General features: G+C 38.7%; 1 protein-coding gene across 1 annotated transcript in view; it reads right to left on the bottom strand.

The window, feature by feature from the left end:
• The window catches only part of bmper (BMP binding endothelial regulator), a 35699-nt gene extending 18169 nt beyond the window's left edge, over window positions 1-17530 (bottom strand). The window contains exons 1-3 of the mRNA XM_041987336.1: window positions 16785-17530; window positions 11942-12027; window positions 36-135 (exon numbers count right to left, since the gene is read on the bottom strand). Of these exons, the coding sequence (XP_041843270.1) occupies window positions 36-135; window positions 11942-12027; window positions 16785-16890 (292 nt within the window). The 5' untranslated portion in view covers window positions 16891-17530. The remainder of the gene's footprint in view (window positions 1-35; window positions 136-11941; window positions 12028-16784) is intronic.
• Between the last annotated feature and the right edge of the window lie 2089 nt (window positions 17531-19619).

The raw sequence follows: 19619 nt of genomic DNA, 5'->3' as shown, positions 1-19619 counted from the left end.
CGTCCTCTGTCCGTCTGTCCACCTGTCTGTCTTACCTTTACACCTCTCACAGCAGGCACCGGTCTGCTTCACCACCAGAGCACAGTCTTCAGAGACCAGCGGACATTTCTCCTGTTTACAGTCTGCTTTCCCTTCCTGCAGGAGGCAAGAACATTGATCTGTTAATGTCATTTTTCTCCAACATTTGTAAAAACCTCAACTTTAACCTTGATTGCATTCCCATTTTTACTTTCCCATCCTTTTCTCTGTATGTTATTTCTCCCTGTGGTAATTAAAATGTCATATAATTCTGTTACCTCATATAAAGACTGAAAGTTGTAGAACTTTAACCACCACATACGTATGGAATTAATTTATTCCTTACTTCATGCCAGGTTTTGTTGCAATTATTAACAAGAATGCTATGTTTCTGTTTTTCTTAAAAGCTCCCAAAATACCTGAAGTAACACTTAATAAGAATAGCTGTGAGTCAGACCAATGCAGATGACTCACAGACACCAAATCCCAATGTTCAGGGAAACTGAACCTAAATTTAATTAGCCATTAGCTTTTTAATTGTTCCGTATAATGATTAACTTTGCAATCCTGATGTGAATGCAACACATTTTCTGAATGAATTCACCTTTTTTTCATAATATGAACACCGAAGAGCAAAACCAACAATTAATCTTTATCCTGCTCAGGACTTTCCGTGTACTCAGAGCCTGAAGTAGTTTATTTCCTTCAGTTCTGTCTAGAAGCAATAAAAGGATAATTACAGACAAATATGATACATTTTATAACACAATCAACTCAGCTCAGAGATTAAAATTAGCATGATGATCAAAGTTAACTACACACTGTTAAACCCATAAAAATGTATTGTAAAAATGTGAAAGAATTCTCCATTATAACATTTTATACTGGTTTTACCCGTACTTTTTTAATTGGCCATTGCATCTTTGTAACAAGAACTCTTCTCTAAACTAAACATATTTAATGTCATGTGTTAAACCATTCATTTTCTTGCACAGCGTCTACACTTGCACAATTGAGGCAATGCTTGAATGCATTACCTCCCTATTAAAAAATGCCACATAGAACCCTGCAGATATTATCAGTTTGTGCATTCAAATCTTTTACCAGTCTTCAAGAAATTATAACTTCTGCTTATTTTTCACCTTCACCTTTTGTGCATTTTAGTTCATTCATTTAGCATTAACTGCAGTGCTGATCTGCAAGAGCAACTAATCTGATCTGAGATTAGTTTTCTACACTTCTAGTCCCACAGTTTAGCTTAACATAGCTTTAGTATTCTGATGACATGCATTGTTCTCCAGATTTTGTTTACTGACTGATGTTTTGTAATGGAAGTTAAACATAAATAAAGTTTGCTAACTGAATTTTCGCATTACTTTCATTAATAGTCACAACTAGTGCAACAGCTTTTGTCAAAAACCAGCAATTCTTCAGGCTTATATAAAACAAATATTAGCTTTAGACTCTACATGGTAGATTTTAGTATTTCAATTTGCTATGTTGTTTAAAAATAGAGCTTTTTGTTATACTAGCTAAATAATTAAACAGTACTTAGAATATTTCATGGCATTCATTCTTTTTGTCTTTTAATCCTCCACCTGTCCCAGAGAGGCTTTGTTCATTCTAATATTTATGATAATGGACCTAATAATTATCCTTGATACTTAGGCCTGGAAAGATTGATGCACAATGCTATCAGAGTATTTGTGCAGCTAGCATGGTTAAATATCAGAGTTGGAAAGTTAATGTTTTACAGATAAACCATCTCAGTGCTTTCACCGATCGCAGGTTATGACTCAACTCAGTTTTCACAGTTTAGCTGTGAATTTTCACACCAACTCAACAATCCTCTTGTCGCCTTCAAAAACACACAGCACACTGTATCCGTCATTACCACTAACTGCACTGTGGGACTCAACAGAATCTGCGTTGTTTAATTCACTCAGCTTTCACACCCAGCCTTTATTGCTGACTTTGTCCACATGCTGAGTGTGTTTTATTTTACGCACTGAGGGTTTATAAAGTGGAGGCTGGCAGGTCCCGTGGCCCTGTGGCACTGCGGCAGGCGGCTCTAACAAGGACGGATCAAAGGAGGGCGAAAATAAATCGGGATGGTTTAATTTAGCTGCAGCGCTCCAACTAAACCCCAACCACACTGAGGACAGATGATGTAATGACAGAAGAGGAGGGAGGAGAGAAATGGAGATGGAAAGAAGGGACAGGCGAAGTATAGTAAGTCTAAGAGAAGGACATAAAATAAATAAATGAAAAGGAACAATATGCCAGAAATCTGATATTAGGGTAAAACTGACTGGATGGCACAACTGAGAAGTCAGTGTTTCAGTGGCTCAATCACTGTATTTTTTATCCAGCATCTTACAGAACTGTTTAACTACAGTAAAATCCATCTCAGACGTGTCGAGATAAGTTTGATTAAAGGAACAGCAGAGAACAGAAAGAGCTGCAAAATGTCAAGGAACAGGAAGGTTGGACCATGAATAGCTTGGAGTGACGGGTATTAACAAAGGACAAGTGAACGATCAGTCAAATAGTTACAGTTTTAATCTTAAAATAAGAAGCAAACGGTAAACAATGTGGGATTTGCATTGTTACAGAATTAATGTCTGACACAACATCAAAATTTATACCTGAAACCAAAGACTGATTACTGTCCTTCCCCAGAAGTACTTAAAGGAAGGAAGTCTGTTGTTTTAGGCACTATGTGAGTTAAAAATGCTGAATGTTTCTGACTGGTTAAGAGTGTTACTGGATGCCCACTACCCATGTACTAATGAGAAAAATTAAGAATAAAGACATTCTCACTAATGCACTGCAGTAATGAAGGTTTCTACACATTTTTCACATGTGGTCCAAGTAAGATCTGCAGCATTCCCACTAAATCTATAAGAATTTGATGAAAACCGATGCATAACTGATGGATAACAGACCTAAACTTCGGACCCTCACCCAGGACAATGGGGTTGAAGGCCAATCATTGCTAACCAACAATTACCTCATATGAAATGTATGCAAATGTCTGATGGCAGGACAGAGAAAAACAAGACGAGCGTAACAGTTTTAATATATGTCTTCTTCTACTTATTTTTGTCTGTCTACTGCAGCTTCAAAGTCCATCTCTGGAAAGCAAGTTTTCCATCAAATTAAACTGTATAAATGGTGGAAATGTGCTTATTCAACATGCAGCACAAAATATACACAAGACAAATTAAGACATGTCTATCCCAGATAACTTCTAGCCACTGTAAAACAGTTTGTAAAATTTTCTTAGTCTAACAAAAAAAAACCAGGTTAGCTTCTTTGGCAAAATATGGAAGAAGAGCTAGAATTTTTTTAATTTCTTCATTACAAACAGATGTCATCAAAGTATCTAAGAATGACGTCTTTCTCGGTATTTATTAGTAAAGTCTGGATCATGAAATTAAAGATGAAATTTCTGAGAAAAATCTGCTTATGTTAGTTACTCTAATGAAAACATATATATAAAACTGATATATGCAATAGATTCAAAATCAAATCAAATTCTATTTATAAAGCTGTTTATACACAAGTAGCACAAAGTGCTTTACATTATAAAATGCACACAAAAACAATGTTTGTAAATAGAAAAGAAGAAAAACTAGTAATGCAGTTATTAAATAAAAAACATTGAAATGGCCCTTTAAAGTCTGAAAGACAATTTGGTCAAAAAGTCTCTAAGGTCGTGTCCTTGTCTCTCTCCGTCCTGTTATCCATTAGCATAAAGTGGTGTTAGTGCATGTGACCCAATCCACTGCTACCCTAGTTGTGTCGGGGTCAACGGTCACATCGGGTCACCTCGCCTTATAAACACTCGACATACCACCGTGGCACCAAGGCTGCTTGACTGGACGACTGTCTGTTCCAGTGTGACGGCCACCCCCCACAATACACACACACACACAGAGGGATAAAGCACTGGTATGCAAAGGGAAAGTGAGTGTGATAACGGCTTTGTGTTTGTGACTTTATGAGAATACAGAAGTCACCAGAAATCTGTATAAAAATCCTTTTTATTTTACACTTTTACAGTAATCTGCTTGACCAACTTTTTCTAGAAATCTTAGCAGACACTGACTAAATTTCTTTTTATCTAATACGGACAAAGTGTGTCGGTATGCAGACGTGTGGTTCCTCTTTAGGTGACGTACAAGTTGAGTTGTTATATATGTGAACAGAAAACTGTCAGATAGTATCCACGGTATGTTTTAAATTCAATCAGTCCAATTCAATCATTACCTAACTTGATTATCAAAGATTAAGTTTAGCTACGGTAACATTACTGACCAACAAAACATTAATGTTAGCAGCTCAGCATCAGACTGCACAAAAGAAAAAAGTTTTCTTTCTACGCAATTTTAGAAAAAACGGATTAAAATTAAATAGAAAAAAGAAATAATAAATAAATATTACAGAACATTATTATCAAAGTAAACTTCTTGTAAAATCTTAAAAAAGTCAGACAAATATGGGTACTAGGCTTTGTGCTGACATGTAGAAACTACAACTATGGCTCATGGTTTTTATTTACTTGTTTGTTAGTTTGTTTGTTTTAGTTTTGGTTAGAGTGGGACAGTATAAAAAGAACCCTGATGGGCAATAGTTAACAGTTTTTAAACAACTTCCAATACTATACATTCTTATTCTTCACTAATATCACTGGAATAAATAACAATTTCCTTTATTTTAATAATTTTAGAGGTAATTTGTTTGCCAGGAGGGATGTTCTGCCACTAGGAGGCGACAGTGTCACCTTCATGTTTCTTCCTTCTGTCATCATCTTCACCTGCTTCCTGCCCAGCTCATCCATTTCTCTCCATCTTTTCCCACTAATCTGGCTTGTTGTCTTTCTTTATTAGTTTCACATTCAGTTTAATAAGCTACAACGGCCAAAATATCACCAACATATCCTTTATTATTCTTTACTTTCCCCTTTATCTCATGTCTCTCATGTGTCTTTCAGCAAAACCTAAAGCCTTCATCTCTCACCATGCTTCTCGCGCTTTTCCTCAGTGATGGTGAAAGACAGAGAGCTCGGGTTGTTTCAGCACATGACAAGAGCCCTTCAATTAAAGGCCACCCTATGCCCTTGGACCTAACCCCTCCTCGCCTTCATTCCAGTCCTCTCAAACCTTAACACCCTTCACTGGCGTCAACTCTCTTCGAAAACATACAGCTTGGAAACCTTTAATGAAAAGTCCCAGCTCAGCCCAGGCTGGTTGGGAACGAGTAATCATATGCACCATGGCGTCTGGGTGGGTTGACTTTGAGAGAACATGGTGCCATATTGATTTCATAACATATAATACACCGTTTAAAACAGAAGTGCAGGACTTTAAAAGAAGATTAGATGCAATCCGTTGGTTCCCTTAGCTCGGTAATTAACTGGCTTAAATGAACTCAGTTATATTATAACTGGACTAATGTGGATCATGTCCTGGATTTGTTTTAACTGGCTTATAACAAGACTAAATTATTGTTTTGAACTGAAGTGTGTCTGCAAAAGACTTGATGCTATACAAATAAAGCTGAATTGAATGGAACTGAAAAGTAAGAAAACAACTAGTTTTTTTCAAAAGTTTAAAAAGGAACAATTTTTCATTTGGAGCAATAAAAATCAGACAAATAAAGAAAAAAATATTAACATTGCATAAGCTAAAGAAATGAAGTATTCAGTATATATCTTGATTAAGTTATGCTGCATCAAATTATGCTGTTGCTGATGTATTACAGTTGATTGTCTAATGTATTAATGTCATAAACCAGCAGTAGGTTCTTGTTTCTCATGAAGTTATTCAAGCCAACTATTAAAATTAGTTAATTATATTCCAAAATTTCTTCACTTGGGCTTTTTTTCCTTTGGAGCTGACTTGGCCTCATCATCACACTGTTATAATGGAGCTTTTGTATTTACTGTTCATTCTGTCAGAAGAGGACAAAAGGATTGATTGTGTCTTTATTTTGTAACACAAGTGGAATGTAACAACATGACTTATTTTGATTTACTAGCAGTGGGAAATATGATAGAGTAAAAGAAAAAAAAAAAAGAAAACAAAGGATAATAGATTTACTGTTGGTTGGGTGTTATCGGGTGGCTATCAGGTAAGCCTCCCTCCTCCTGTATTGACCAGCTACTGTTTGAGTTGTGTCAGAAAATAACCTTTGACCTTCCTGTGGGATCGATCACAGCTACTGAATGTAAAACCTCTCACCCTCAACTTCCACACAGACAACAACTGGAATGTTTGCTTGATCAATTAATGGGCTGCAGGGACTTTGACATCCTAAATGCTGGTGGTTTGTAATACTGGGGTAAAAAAATAAATAAATAAATAAATAAACAATAGAGGCGTGTATTGCTCACACATACGTCCCCACAAGAAGAGCCAAGTAACTGTCCACCATCTCTTATTTTGTTTGATCTGATGTAAAAAGGAAAAACAACTTGTCTGAGGCTGATCAAAGCACCCCACTTTTCACATTTCATTATATTACATCTAACATCAACATTTGTCTATTAAGTATTTACACTGAGCAGGTCATGTGAGATTTCTTTTTCCGTCTCACAGAGCAGTCTCTAATCAGCATTTACAGCGCAAATATACAGAGTCTCAGTTTTCCAGCTCTGATTTGGGTCATATGGATATTTATTTTTGTCAGTTATATGACTGTAACCATGTGACAGAGCAAACAGCAGAGACCAATTTGGTACAAACTCTGTGTCCACTGTTCTATAAAAATCTGAGAGCATTTAGTGAGAATGCTCAGTCTTTCTAAAATGTAAATAACTACATAGGCAAGTGTATTATTTTCTTAATCCAGACAAAAAGTCTTTTAAAACAGAACATTATCCAGGTGTATTAGTCTGACTTGGGAGTCAACTACTGCTGCATGTATACATTAATTGTTCTCAAACTGGCCTTGTTTCTTTGTGCTTTCTCCACACTTCCTGACACTGGCTTTGACCCTAAAGTAACAGGAGACTGGTACACAGAAGAAGTGGATGATAATAATAATAATAATCACAGGGGATGGTGTGTATCTCATCTGTAAAGAACAGCTAAGTGTACATCATGTTGAAAATGTGCAGAATCTGTCAAATACATTTCGCCACATGGGACCAATTTTCCACCAGCTAAATTGTTTACCAGTGACTTTGGTTCTTGGTGTAATAAGTCAACCAGAAAAAGTCCAATGCTAACACAGGGAATGGGGGCGTATTACCACCTATTGTAGTGGATTCATAAACATGTCAGTCAATAAATCAACTCCCCTTCTGTGCTTGTACATTGGAAAAAGGAGAGCTGGACATAGCTTGACTTTACTGTGCATGTAAATTAAATGAGCGTAAAGAAAAATGAGTTCAAGGTTGTATTAATCATCTCCTATGTATTCCAGATCTCAGCCCAGGCATTGATCTGACATGGAAGCATGAAAGAGTCTAAGTCTTCATCAAGGCAAGCTTGATTTAACTCAGAGTTTTGCTTCTTTACGTTCCAATTAAAAGTGTGAAGAAAGAGTTTGAAAACTATATTTACGTCTTGTATTATGAGGCGCTCATTTGCCAGATTTATTTTTAACCGTCCTTGCTGAGTCAAACATCTTACAAGAACAATATGCCCAATGTTTTGCCTGGCCAACTGAAAACTAAGTCCAACACTTGTTCCCACCTGATCCTAACACACAAAAACAGGCCTTGCAAGTTTTGGTGGATGTGAGAGAAAACTGTACCTTACAAGACGGGATGGAGTGGAAAAAAGAAGGAGCCAGTCTGAGGGTGAGTGAGGGAAGGAAGAGCCGATGAGAGAGTGGAAAAAGACATGGAGATGGACAGACAGATAGACGAGGACGATGAAGAGCATGACAGAGATGGACTAACTCCTTCAAAGATAATGGATCGCCATGGCGACCTGCCTGTCAATCAGTCTGTCAGCCACATTCACTCCTGGCCTCATTACAGCCCTCTGCCTCTGCTGGACACACACAATGGATCTTCTGTGTGTGTATACGTGTGTGTTCGTACCCACAGAGCCATTAACAGGTACTCTGGACCAACTAAGAAGACCCCCTCCACCCCTCGTCTGATCCCTGTATGAGTGACACTGGAGCCCCAGTGGCTCCCCAACCCCCAAAAGACAGCACAGCCACACATGACTCTTTTTGGAAGTGGAGAACTGAGATTATGTTGGGGTCGTGCACATGTAAGGATGTAATAGTCTTTGTTCTTCTGTTTTTTTCTCCAACACACTAATCTAACCTCCCATATGAGGAAATTATTTATTAGGCTTCAAAGCAAACCTTTAGTGACAAATAAACTGAACAGTGGACAGAAAAGTAAAAGAAAAGTGTGCAAAACTTTATTCATGATGCTCTGAATGCACACACACACACACACACACATATATATATATATAACCTACAAATGATGCTAGAGGGCAAGAGAAGCCAGATGTCAGATTTAAAAAGTTTTACGGATATAAACAAAAGCCAGATTCAATAAAGCCTGAGCCCTGAATGGATGTAGGTTTATGAGTGTGTGCATGCAGAGTAGGGGTGATACTAGAGTGGGTGTAGCAGAGGTTAAAGTAGAGATGAAAGGGCGGCCATTGCCTGCTGATGACTGATAGCATTCAGTGGGGCTTTGGCTGATGTCTGGCTGATAACACAGAGGACAGCTCAGTCAGTCTTCAAGTGGAGGGGAGCCTGAAAGCAGCCAATCAAGAGCTAAGGAAAGAGCCCAACAGTAGCTGGGGTTCAGTATGTGTGTGTATTCCAGGGATACCTGTATCTGAAACATGGTTTCTGATGGCAGAAGAGAATCATCTAGCAGTTTTCCAAAAACAGCCAACCTGACAGCAATTAGTCATGCAGGTGCTAGATTATCTGGATCTGGTGTAGAGGTGTCACTCAAGCTATTTTAAAATTCTTCACTGTATCGGTGGTACTAGTACATAGATTTCCTCACAGCTGCACAGAATGAGGTTAGTTTTTTTCTGTTTATAGTCTTTATGGTAAGCTGCTTACCGGCTACTGCAAAATACTGGGAGTGGTATGAATCTTCCCATCAGACTCAGCAAGAAAACAAGAAATTTTCCACAAAGTGAAACTATTCATTATGAGTTAGGAATCATAGCTGTTGCTATGGCTACCTAAAACATAAAAATGTACAGAATCAACATCATAATTGAGTTGTAGACCAAGATTAGTGGTTATATTTGCAGTTTCCTGATGTGAGCCTTCATCCTGCCAGCTAATCAGAAATAACTTTTTCATGTAGATAAATTCAAGGGCTGTCAAACAAAATGTATTTATAGTTAATTTAGTTTTGTAATCAGTTTCAACATAACCGCAGGGAAGATTTTAAATGGAATTACATACAAACACCCCATTACTGAGCAAGTCTTCAGAATGATGCATTTTGGGAAAGTGGTTATGATACCATCGTTTTGGTAAATGAGTGAGTGACTGGTAGAGGGAAATAGCAAATGTAAGCTGACAGAGGTGATTATCCGGTTTATTCAGTGTCTTAGAAGTTAAATTAAAGACTAATTCCAGAAAAGGTAAACATGCTGCTACTGTTTCACTGAATGATGGAGAGTCCGGTCTGTCCTGTCATCAGGATTAAAGGCCTGTTTATACCTTCCTGGAGGTATCTGTTTGCATAGATTTCAGCCCACTAGAGACAGGCATTTGTTCATAGCAGGGTGATAGATGAGCAGTGCTCCTGAAAGCTTAACAGTGTATAGGGTTTAAAGATGTTCGAACAGTGGTCTTTCTGTGTGGAGTTTGCATGTTCTCCCTGGGTTCTCTCCGGGTACTTCCTCCCATCATCCAAATTTGCACGTTACGTTAATTGGTCTAAATTCCTCCTAGGAGTGAGTGTGAGTGGTTGTTCGTCTCTCTGTGTTGGCCCTGTGATAGACTGGCGACCTCTCCAGGCTGTACCCTGCCTCTGTTAATTCCTGGAATGGGCTCCAGCTTCCTTGCGACCCTGAATTGGACTAAGCAGTATAGAAATTGGTATGGTATAGTATAATATACCAAAAACCATTTATCTTCCTCATTTATGAAGTTCCTGAAAGTTTTCCGGCAACAAAGTTATTATAGGTCCTATTTAAAAATCTGAATTTGGTATTATCTTGGTGAGATATGCTGATTTTGGATGAAGCCCACACAGGCAACTTTTCAACTGTATATGCTAAGATCTCGCCAAGGTAAGTTAGGTGAGAGTAGTGTCACTGTCACCGGAAAAGGAAATGTATTTTAAAAAAAAAAAAGATCAATCTCTGTGTTTTATTGTTTAAATTTGAAGTCTATAAATCACTTTCTTGTTTTTAACCCAGCTTTATTGTTTTCCACAGCAGAGCAGAGCTAAAGCACCAACAGCTCCACCAACACAACCAAGGGCAACCCACAGTTCAGATTGTGGCAGCAAAATGCTACAACTTGCATTTGTGAAGACTAGGTTTATGGTTTGCGTTTGTTTGGAACTCTGCAGATGTGTGTACGGTCCTGTTCACAACACCTTCTGAGTTAGTTGTGCCAATGTTTCTCCAGCATCTAATTGGTCTAAATCATTGCAGAGGTGAACATAACTGTGACTCTCTACAAAGTCCCTCCTTAAAACATGCATCCATGTGATGTTTTTCTGAATGAAGATTGATCCAGTAGTGTGCATGCTCTGTTGGCATGGTTACAACAATTTTGGCTGCACAATTTTTGAAACCATTAACTGTCTTTCAATGCTATTGCTTGCACATATGACTGGCTTGCACAGAGTCGGCTGAATGAACTCAGGTGACAGTTTGTCACTCAATTTTGCACATAGCCTGCATGCGGTTAGGTAGGTGGCACGTCAAGAAATATCTACATAAGTGTCATGAGCCAAGAATAAAAGAAAATGCTTAATTATTGGATAAGTTAAGCTAATCACCTAATCTTACAGTGGCTTTACTGTTCCAAATAGTGTGTAAGGCAACATTGTGTTGTAAGTATGGGAATGTGGACTTGTGGTAATAATACATACCCCTCAAGTTCACACCTGCATGTTTTCTACAGGATAAACTCCATTCATGTGATGCCATTTAAAAGCCTAAACATCCCTTCCAGCCAATGTCAAAGCAGTGACACAGAAAAGTCTTGTTGGTCCATTATCATCCTCTAAAACAAAGACCTCTAAAGCAGTAAAGGAGAGGGGTGGGAGGGGGTCAGGGGTCAGAGAGCACATGTTCCAGGAAAGAGTTGTCCCCTAATGTTTTGTAGGCAGGTTTTAACAGCCGGGGTCGAGCCAAGACAGCGTGACGACAGGCTTGTCTGTTAAAACAAACAATCGCCACTCTGTTTCTTTGCAAGGTTGCTGTAAATCTTGAGAAAATAGCAAAAAGTTTTATTTTACAGTGTTCTGCTGTTCTCGCAGTTAACCAAGCTTGTATAAAAACCCCTGCGAAATTTATTTCATGTGTCAAAAGACATTTTCTCATGTCCAATCATCACGTTAAATTCAACTATTTTTGGGCAAAAGTGTCAAAATGTCTATAGAAGTTTGATGCCACATTTTACTATCAGATCACATTATCCAAAATCCATATCTGACTAAAATACCATCAAAATCTTGCTTTAAAAAGTCCAGTTTCCGTGTTACAATTCCTTGGCAAGGTTCTGATAAGAAGCACCAAACAAAGCTCTGCAATCAGCTTTACAAATATTACTATCATGGCGGAAAAGAGGTCTTTTTATCCTGTCAGGATGTCAAATCCAAAGCAGCAGTTACACATTAAGGAGCAAACAGAAGGAGGACAGTCATTCAGATGGAGCGATAGCTGCAGATAACCCAGTGTCCTTAGGTAAACTGCAACCTCTGAAGGTGGAGAAGGGAAGCTGTTCTTACCAGGCAGACACACGTGATGCAGGGGTTGTCAGTGATGTTGGGGATGTGGAGGACCTCTCCTTCATTCTCACAGCTGGCTTCAGTGCCTGTGATGGACAAGAGAAAAGTGAGATGCAAGCTGAGAGCTAAGAGTGGAAAAACAGGTTTGGACATCTCACACAGACCAACGCACTTAATGTTCAATCAACACTCAGGATCAGATTATTTATTCGTTTCCCAGAAATACAGTGTGAATTACACCAAAGTCATCTGGTCTATATAAGTCAGATTTTGATTAAGATCATTGTGCGTGTTTGAATTTTCTTTAGTTTCTCATCCTTGTGTTGATATTTGGCTGTCCAGGTAACAGCGGTGACATTCGAACCCAGGTCTTAAAAACATGAGTCAGTCAGTTTGTTACGAGTGCAAATGTAATCTGAACCAAGCACAGGAAACGACCCCAAATACATGGGTTTATGGGTATAAGTAGACAGATGTCAACAGAGCCAGGAGTTCCTGCTGCTTTCAGAGCTGCAGCAGAAAGAAACGTGCTGCAGACCAACGCTCTGATGTTTACTCATCCATAACATCTGCTTTATACAGAGCCCCCCATGGTGATTCTGATGGGAAAAAAATACTATTGCATGGAAACTAGTTGATGTGAAAGAGATATTAAATGTTGCCACAACTTTGTTATTGCGTTGTCAGGGCTTCCACTATTAAATCAAACAGAATGGAAACTGGATGTCCATTTTATTGTTAGAATGACTAAAATAACCACCTGTGATTTGCATTTACACATATTTCTGATTTTACTTAAATACAAACAACATGCAGACACACAGCTAGCAGTCAACTTTGCTGAGCAGGGACTGGATGAACCTGAGAAACTACAAGGCTGCAGGTTGATGCGGAGCAAATACCCGAAGGTCGTCCATCCTTATGCCTCGTGCTATAACCGTTATAGGCTATAACACTCTCTGCAGTGGTGTCAGCAAATAATTTCAATTCAGTTTAATCTATTTTGTGCCAATGCTTGACAAAAAATTACCTCAGACCACATTGTGCAAAGAGAAACTTAACAAATCTCTTTAAATAATAACATGGTGACAGTGTTAGGACTGTAAACAACTGATTCTGCATCTTGTGGTTAAACATTATTAAGCTGAGGCAACAACTAAATCTTTCCAATCTATCCAATAATATTTTCCTAATTAAATTCTCAATGGCTCAACAGTTTTGACTCTTAAAAAAATAAAAGAAAGAAAACCTCTTCCTCAGACAGCACTTTGAGGGTAAATCCTCACCACTGATGGCTATGTTTGAGCAATAAACTGCTTCCTGTTTCTATTCATGTGTCCTGCATGTCTACAAAAATGTCGTTCTAAGGTATGTATTTTAAGCAGTCTATTTTATGTCGGTGTACTTCGGTCTCTGACCTGAGAACTGCTTGGTTTCTTGTAATGTTGATAGTGAAGAGATTAACTATTGCTATATCCAATTCATGAACCCAAGTGATACACAGGGCTCTAATTCAGTATTTTAAGGGTTGAGAGAGCAGTTTTCTTTAGCTGTTTCAGAGCCCATAAACTCAGCTGACGTGTGTCATCCCGGTAAACATAAACTGATTGTTGCTTAAGATAATATAAAGGCAGCTTTGTTTTAAGTTTGTCGCAAATATAAATGAATTTAAATAACAAATCTGCCGCTGTTATCAACTCTCAATATCACTAAAAGTTGCTGTGTCAACATCAAGTTTACGTCAGAAAGTGCAATGGTTAAAGTTCTCAGGTCTGTCATGAAGTAAACTTAGAATCCATCAATCTAAAATAGATCCTTCCAGCAGCGAGTTGTGCCGCCTGTTGTGTCCCTCTGTGTTCAGCAGTAAACCAGCCTGTGAATTCGGGCAGAGCAGACAAACCCTGCCGACTCCACCACCACTGTAAAATTTACAACCTTCGAGCGTAATTAAACTGGCAGGGCTGTAAGTGTTGGGGGCTGAGGGAGGGGAAGCTGTGGGGCTCTGACATAAAACCTTTCCTCTCCTGTTTTCAGCCATTATATTTATCTCATTCTCACAGATGCATGTAAAGATCCCACTCGTTGTAGCTTCTTATTTTAAACACATACTCCCATCAACCTCTGCAAATCATTTACTTTCTCTAACCTTTTTTATTTTAAGCAGGACATCCACTGAAATTCCACTTTGACATTAGAGGGAGAAAAAAACAAAAATATATAAGCTGAAAAAAAGAAATAAAAGCAGTGGAAAAGACTAAACAGAATGGAGAAAATAATAGGGTAACACATTTTAAGCTCTGCAGCTCAAGAAAAATCAAAACTGTGATCCTTCCTGAGTGAGAGAGTGTTCTGTGTTATTAGAAACGTTAATTTGGCTCTGACATCTGCTCCCATCTTTAGATTCCACAAGGGAACCTCAATTCATTAAAGTCTGGTGAATCTTTGATTGAATTCATTAAGCGAGTTAGCTAAATGTCAAATGTGAGCGTAGCTTGTCTTGGACTTGACATTTTGACCCCGTCAGTCTGAAACAAAACAGCTCTGTGCACACCACACATTTTAAATTTCCAGTGGCAAGTATTCAGATGCTTTACTTGAAATCGTCAATATACAGAACACAACAAATATTTTATTAGAAGAAAAAGAAGGTATCACCTCAGCCGACATCCACAAATGCTCAGCTGTTCTAACAGATCGTTTTAGCATCTTTAAAATGTTTTTATGTTTGAATTTGTTGGTAAATCCTGTGAAAGAAACCCTGCATACTGAGAAGTTATGTCTTCTACTTTAAGCAAGCAATGAAAACATGCATCTCAAGTATCAGCAAGTTTCTGGATAACAAGGACTGTTTTGTAGCTACATGTAACTGATGTGAATCGCTGCATTCAAGACTTATGAAGGATTAAAATCATGTAGACTTTAGTTTTGGTTCAAATGCATTTTATGACACATCAGTTCAAGTAAAATATTAAATATTCTAAATGATTCATAAAACCAGGGGTGGGGGCTTTGGTGAAACTGGAAGAAGCAAACAGCTTCTTTATCTAATAAGTACATACTTTAATAATTTCCACACTGGTTTTCCTTCAGATGAATCACTTTCTGATTACACAAAGGTCAAAGGTTTACAACTCCAGGTTCATGAAGGCTTCTGAAACTCATGTTCTTGAGGGACAAAAGCAAGAGGACACGTGCTCTTGCTTAGAGGATTTGAACCGGGATAACTGTGGTTATGATTACTGCAGAGACGACCATGTCCTCAATAGGATGAGCTCTACCCGCTGCTCGGACGGCTGTACTGACATTCAACAGTTTGACTCCAGGGCTCAAACAGCTCAGAAGCCCCTGGCCTGCGGTCCTGCAGACTTAGGAAAGATGATATAGTGCATATTTGGGGTGCCAGGTGGAAGAATCTGATCTGCTGGGATTATTATTTGCAGCCACCACAGCTGATACCGACAGGTTGTCAATTCTCAGAGGTTTTCCGCTGTTTCGTGTCAAACAGACACACATGTTTGACGAGAGAAACCATCTGGTACAGGTTTTTGGCCCCGTCCATCTGAATTCCATTTTTAATGTTGGATCCAGGAAGCAAGATAACAGCCAAGAGAGGAAAACCCCTTAAAATGTGAATTATGAACATGTCTTGGGTGGATGTTTATAAAGACATTTCAGGCTCATGTGGAGTTTCATGGTATTGTCTAAAGCTTCTGTTTTCTATCTCATTTGTTCTCCTATTTTTATTATACATCTGTCGTCATGGAAACACTCCAAATGACCGTCGGAAGAAAGAAAACTAAATGAATAACCATAAATAAATCCAATATTTTTTTCCACCCACTGGACACAGTCAGGTCAAAAATGCGGCTCAGACGCAGAAGCACCGCACGTTGCAGTTTACTCCTAAAGACAAGTACACGCCGAGCTCGGACTGACACCTCATCCACTTTTCCCCACACTCATATCCTCACTCATTAAAGGCGCTGAAGGGCAAAAAAAAACCCATATGATGCAGCGTGACTGTCAAACAGCGGGAACACGTTTAACCCAGAGGGACGCAAGATAGGACGTTCAGAATGGAGGAAAGAGAAGCTCTGTTACAGTTAGACAGGTTAAAGAAAGTGCTTTACTCTTTACAGCCTGCTTTTAACTAAAAATGTGGCTTAATTATAGCCCCAAGTGACACAAACAATAATTTGAGTAAAGATTACAATTTTACACAGACCTTTCATCCGAAAGATTCAAATCACTGTGTTATTTCCTTAAATTTGATGTATAATAAGTATAATGCAGTCATGGTAAAATATGTCAAGAAGAAATTGCCTACCAGTATTGTTTGGTTTTGCCTCCAAATTCAAGCAGGAGCGGGGCTAAATAAGTACGCGTGGAGGATAAGACAGATGAAGTTCTTTATGCGGTCAAAGACTAAACATTACTAATGATCTCTGCAAGAATATTCTACAAATTTTTAATATATTGGACAGTTGATAATCAGAAATTTAACAAATGGTCTTGAGTCAAATTAGACACTCTAATATAAATAGAAAAATGTTTCTCTGAGTTTTGTTATTTCCTTGTTGATGATCCAAGACCTAACCACCGAGGGTCCGTTCCCATAATGTTACCATTAAATTACTGGTGATTAAAAATACAGAAACTGGAATGAGTTCAGTTTCGGTATCCCCCTGGCAGAGAGAGATAAAGAGAGCGAGAGAGAGAAAAAATAGACTGAGGAGCGAAGAGACGCGGCAACAGACTAAATAACCGGCGGTTTGGGGAGATTTTACGCACAGTGGGTGTTGTGATGTGTCATTATGAAGGCATATGATCCCTTTAATCTTACCTGTAATTAGCGGAGAGGAAGACCGGGGCGTTTGTAGCAGCAACAAAAAGAAGAGGAAAAACCTACAGGTGGACCAGGAGGGAGGGTTCAAGCACCGGAGCAACATAGTCGGGATTGCTCCAAAGGGGGGAAAAAACTATCAAAGACTTTTGGTGGAAAACGGATTAATGGAAAATACAACAAATCCAAATGAAGAAGAAATCAAGCGACCGAAATCCACTATCAGTGTCTGTTTTGTAGCCAGGAGAAACAAATTCTTCAATTTGTCAGTTTGCTCTGAAATGCAAAGCGACAATCAGCCAGACGCGCGATAATTAAAGCGACATTAAAATGACAAAGATGCGCCTGCAGACAGGAGACAGCGGGGCTGCACATGTCCTGCGCTGAAAAGTCCGGCCTGAGATTAAACACGTTTACGAGTAAGAATCAGGCACAAATCCTGCAGAGATGATTAGTGCAAGAAACTGCGGAGGGCAATGAGTTTCACTGCTCTCCGGCTGTCAGTATCCAACTCAAAGTGACCTCAATGACAAGATTTCAGGTCTACACGTGCAGATTTATTACAACTGCACAAGCTTAAAAGTCAAAATCACGCGCCGGCTAAATCACAGCAAGTAAAAGAAAGAAAAGAAAAGAAAGATCCCAGCTTCTTAAACTGCGCTTCCAGTCTGAAAATCCGCTTGGCACATTGATGCTCGGTGTCCACTGTCCGGGACGGAGGAGTGGACTGCAGCCTCTCACTCTGCGCGGTGTTAAGAGACGACCTGCTTTTGCTCCTCCTGCACTGATATTAAAGCGGACCTCTGGTGTCGGAGCGCACCACGGAGCCACAAAGTCCTGCCTTCTCAGTGCAACCCGGGACCTCCTCCTGCCTCCAGACCTCTCCAAAATATCCTCCACTCTCCCAGACTCGTCTTTGGCTCGCTCAAAACTTCCACACCGTATTTATTACTTACATTTTTTTAAGACAGTGTGCCCTATTCCCCTCTATATGCCTGTGCACTAAAACAGCTCTTTGTCAATGTGAATGTATTGACAGAGAAAGAGCAGCCGTCCTCTTTTGGATTCAGTTTCAATACTAACGCACGGGAAGTCTCATATCAACATGTTGTGGGTTTATGCTTTTTGAAAATAAGTAGAAAAGGAAAACCAACCATTAAGATGAATAAAATAATAGTCAACTGCAACATGTGTCTCCTGCAGAATCCACTTTGCTTTTGCAATTTATAGAATGTATACATACTTGAGTCATGTAAGCGCTTTTTGGTTTGGCCGTCTGTTTTTAGATCAAATTTCATGCCAATAATAAATTGGGTGTTTCTACAATATTTCTTAGTCTTTAAGTATTTTTCATTCCAGATGTTTCAGTGTTATTAAGCCACAAACTTGGCACTGGGAAAGTTTTGAGGTAGATGGATAGGTTGACAAAACATCAGACTTCTCCATAACCTTTACCATATGTATTAGTTCAAGAAGGATGGCTTCTTTCACATTTGAATCCAAACTAACCTTTTTTCCCGAATGCAATAATTTTTTGCTGCCTAACAAAACACTCTGTCCCTTGAGGTCTCTTCATCTGTGCTGTGCTCTAATTGGATTCAGAAAGAAGGACAAACAACTAGCTGACAGGTTGCAGGATTTTCTGGAATTGCAGCATGTGGATGAAGCATGCATCTCTGATTTCTGCAAACAAACAAAATGCACCATTCTTGTCATATTTAACATGCTCCTCCTGTGTAAATTATATAATAAAGCATTACCCATTAAAGTTGGGGGACAGATGATGCTGGTTGCATGACAGTGCCTGTGAGTGTGTATGTGTGTCTGGACTCTTTAAAGTCAAGCTCGTCAGAAGCTTAGAAAGGGAGGAAAAGCGAGTCTTCAAAGAAATAATTAGGACCCACCCAGGAGCTTTTAACTGAGTGTCAGCCGCTGCTGCGATCTGTGCTGCTGCATGCTGAAAACACACACCACCACAGGCACAACTGAGGTGTGAGTGTGCAACAGCAAAAGAGAAGGTCAAAAGAGAAATGTGTGTGTTACAGAGGAGGTTGAGTGTCTTTTAAAAATAAAAATAAAAACTTTTTATCGCTTTAAGACATGCTACTTTCTCTTTTTTAAGAGCAGAAGAGGTGTGTGTCATAAAAGACAGTGTAATTAAAAGAGAGGAAAAAAACAAGTACAGTGTGTTTAAATGAAACCATTAATTTAAACCTGCCTATCAGGAGTGAAGACTGCTTCAAAGTGTGAGAGGTTGAATTTCAATAATATTAACCACTAGATGGCAACAGAGGGAAGACAGGGGGTTGACCTGATCTGACCGCATCCTCCTGAAGGATCATCTTCACACAGCAAACACACACACACACATAAAGATATAAAGAAATGTTAAAGAAAGCATAAAGAAAAGTCATCGGGGATGCTGCAGGACCCTGAGATCAATTTTTCTGTAATCATTCAAGGAGTGTATTAAAAGTGAATAAAAATGACAGAAAATTAGATTTAGTTGTAAACTGTTATTTTAAAAAAGAGGATAAATGGGAATTAAAAGAATACACAGAATTTTATAAAGCAGGAGTCAGTTTATAGTAGTAGCATATACTAAAGGTATAATGATGGTGTGCCTTCAAATCAATGCTAAATAAAAGAAAAAAATGCATAGATACAAAGTAAAAAAAAAATGAAAAAAAACAAACATTTTTTTAAAAGACAAGTGTGCATAGAGTTTATAAATTAAAATGTATGTTAAACTACATTTATGGATACTGTTCTTGATCCCATCAGTCGTAGTGCACGTCCAAACTGATGTCGCAACATGTGTTTAGCTGGATCCCT

Source organism: Melanotaenia boesemani, chromosome 6 (assembly GCF_017639745.1).
Source record: "Melanotaenia boesemani isolate fMelBoe1 chromosome 6, fMelBoe1.pri, whole genome shotgun sequence".
Lineage (NCBI taxonomy): Eukaryota > Metazoa > Chordata > Actinopteri > Atheriniformes > Melanotaeniidae > Melanotaenia > Melanotaenia boesemani.
The sequence above is the reverse complement of the archived record's forward strand: the minus strand, read 5'-3'. Positions and strand labels throughout refer to the sequence as shown.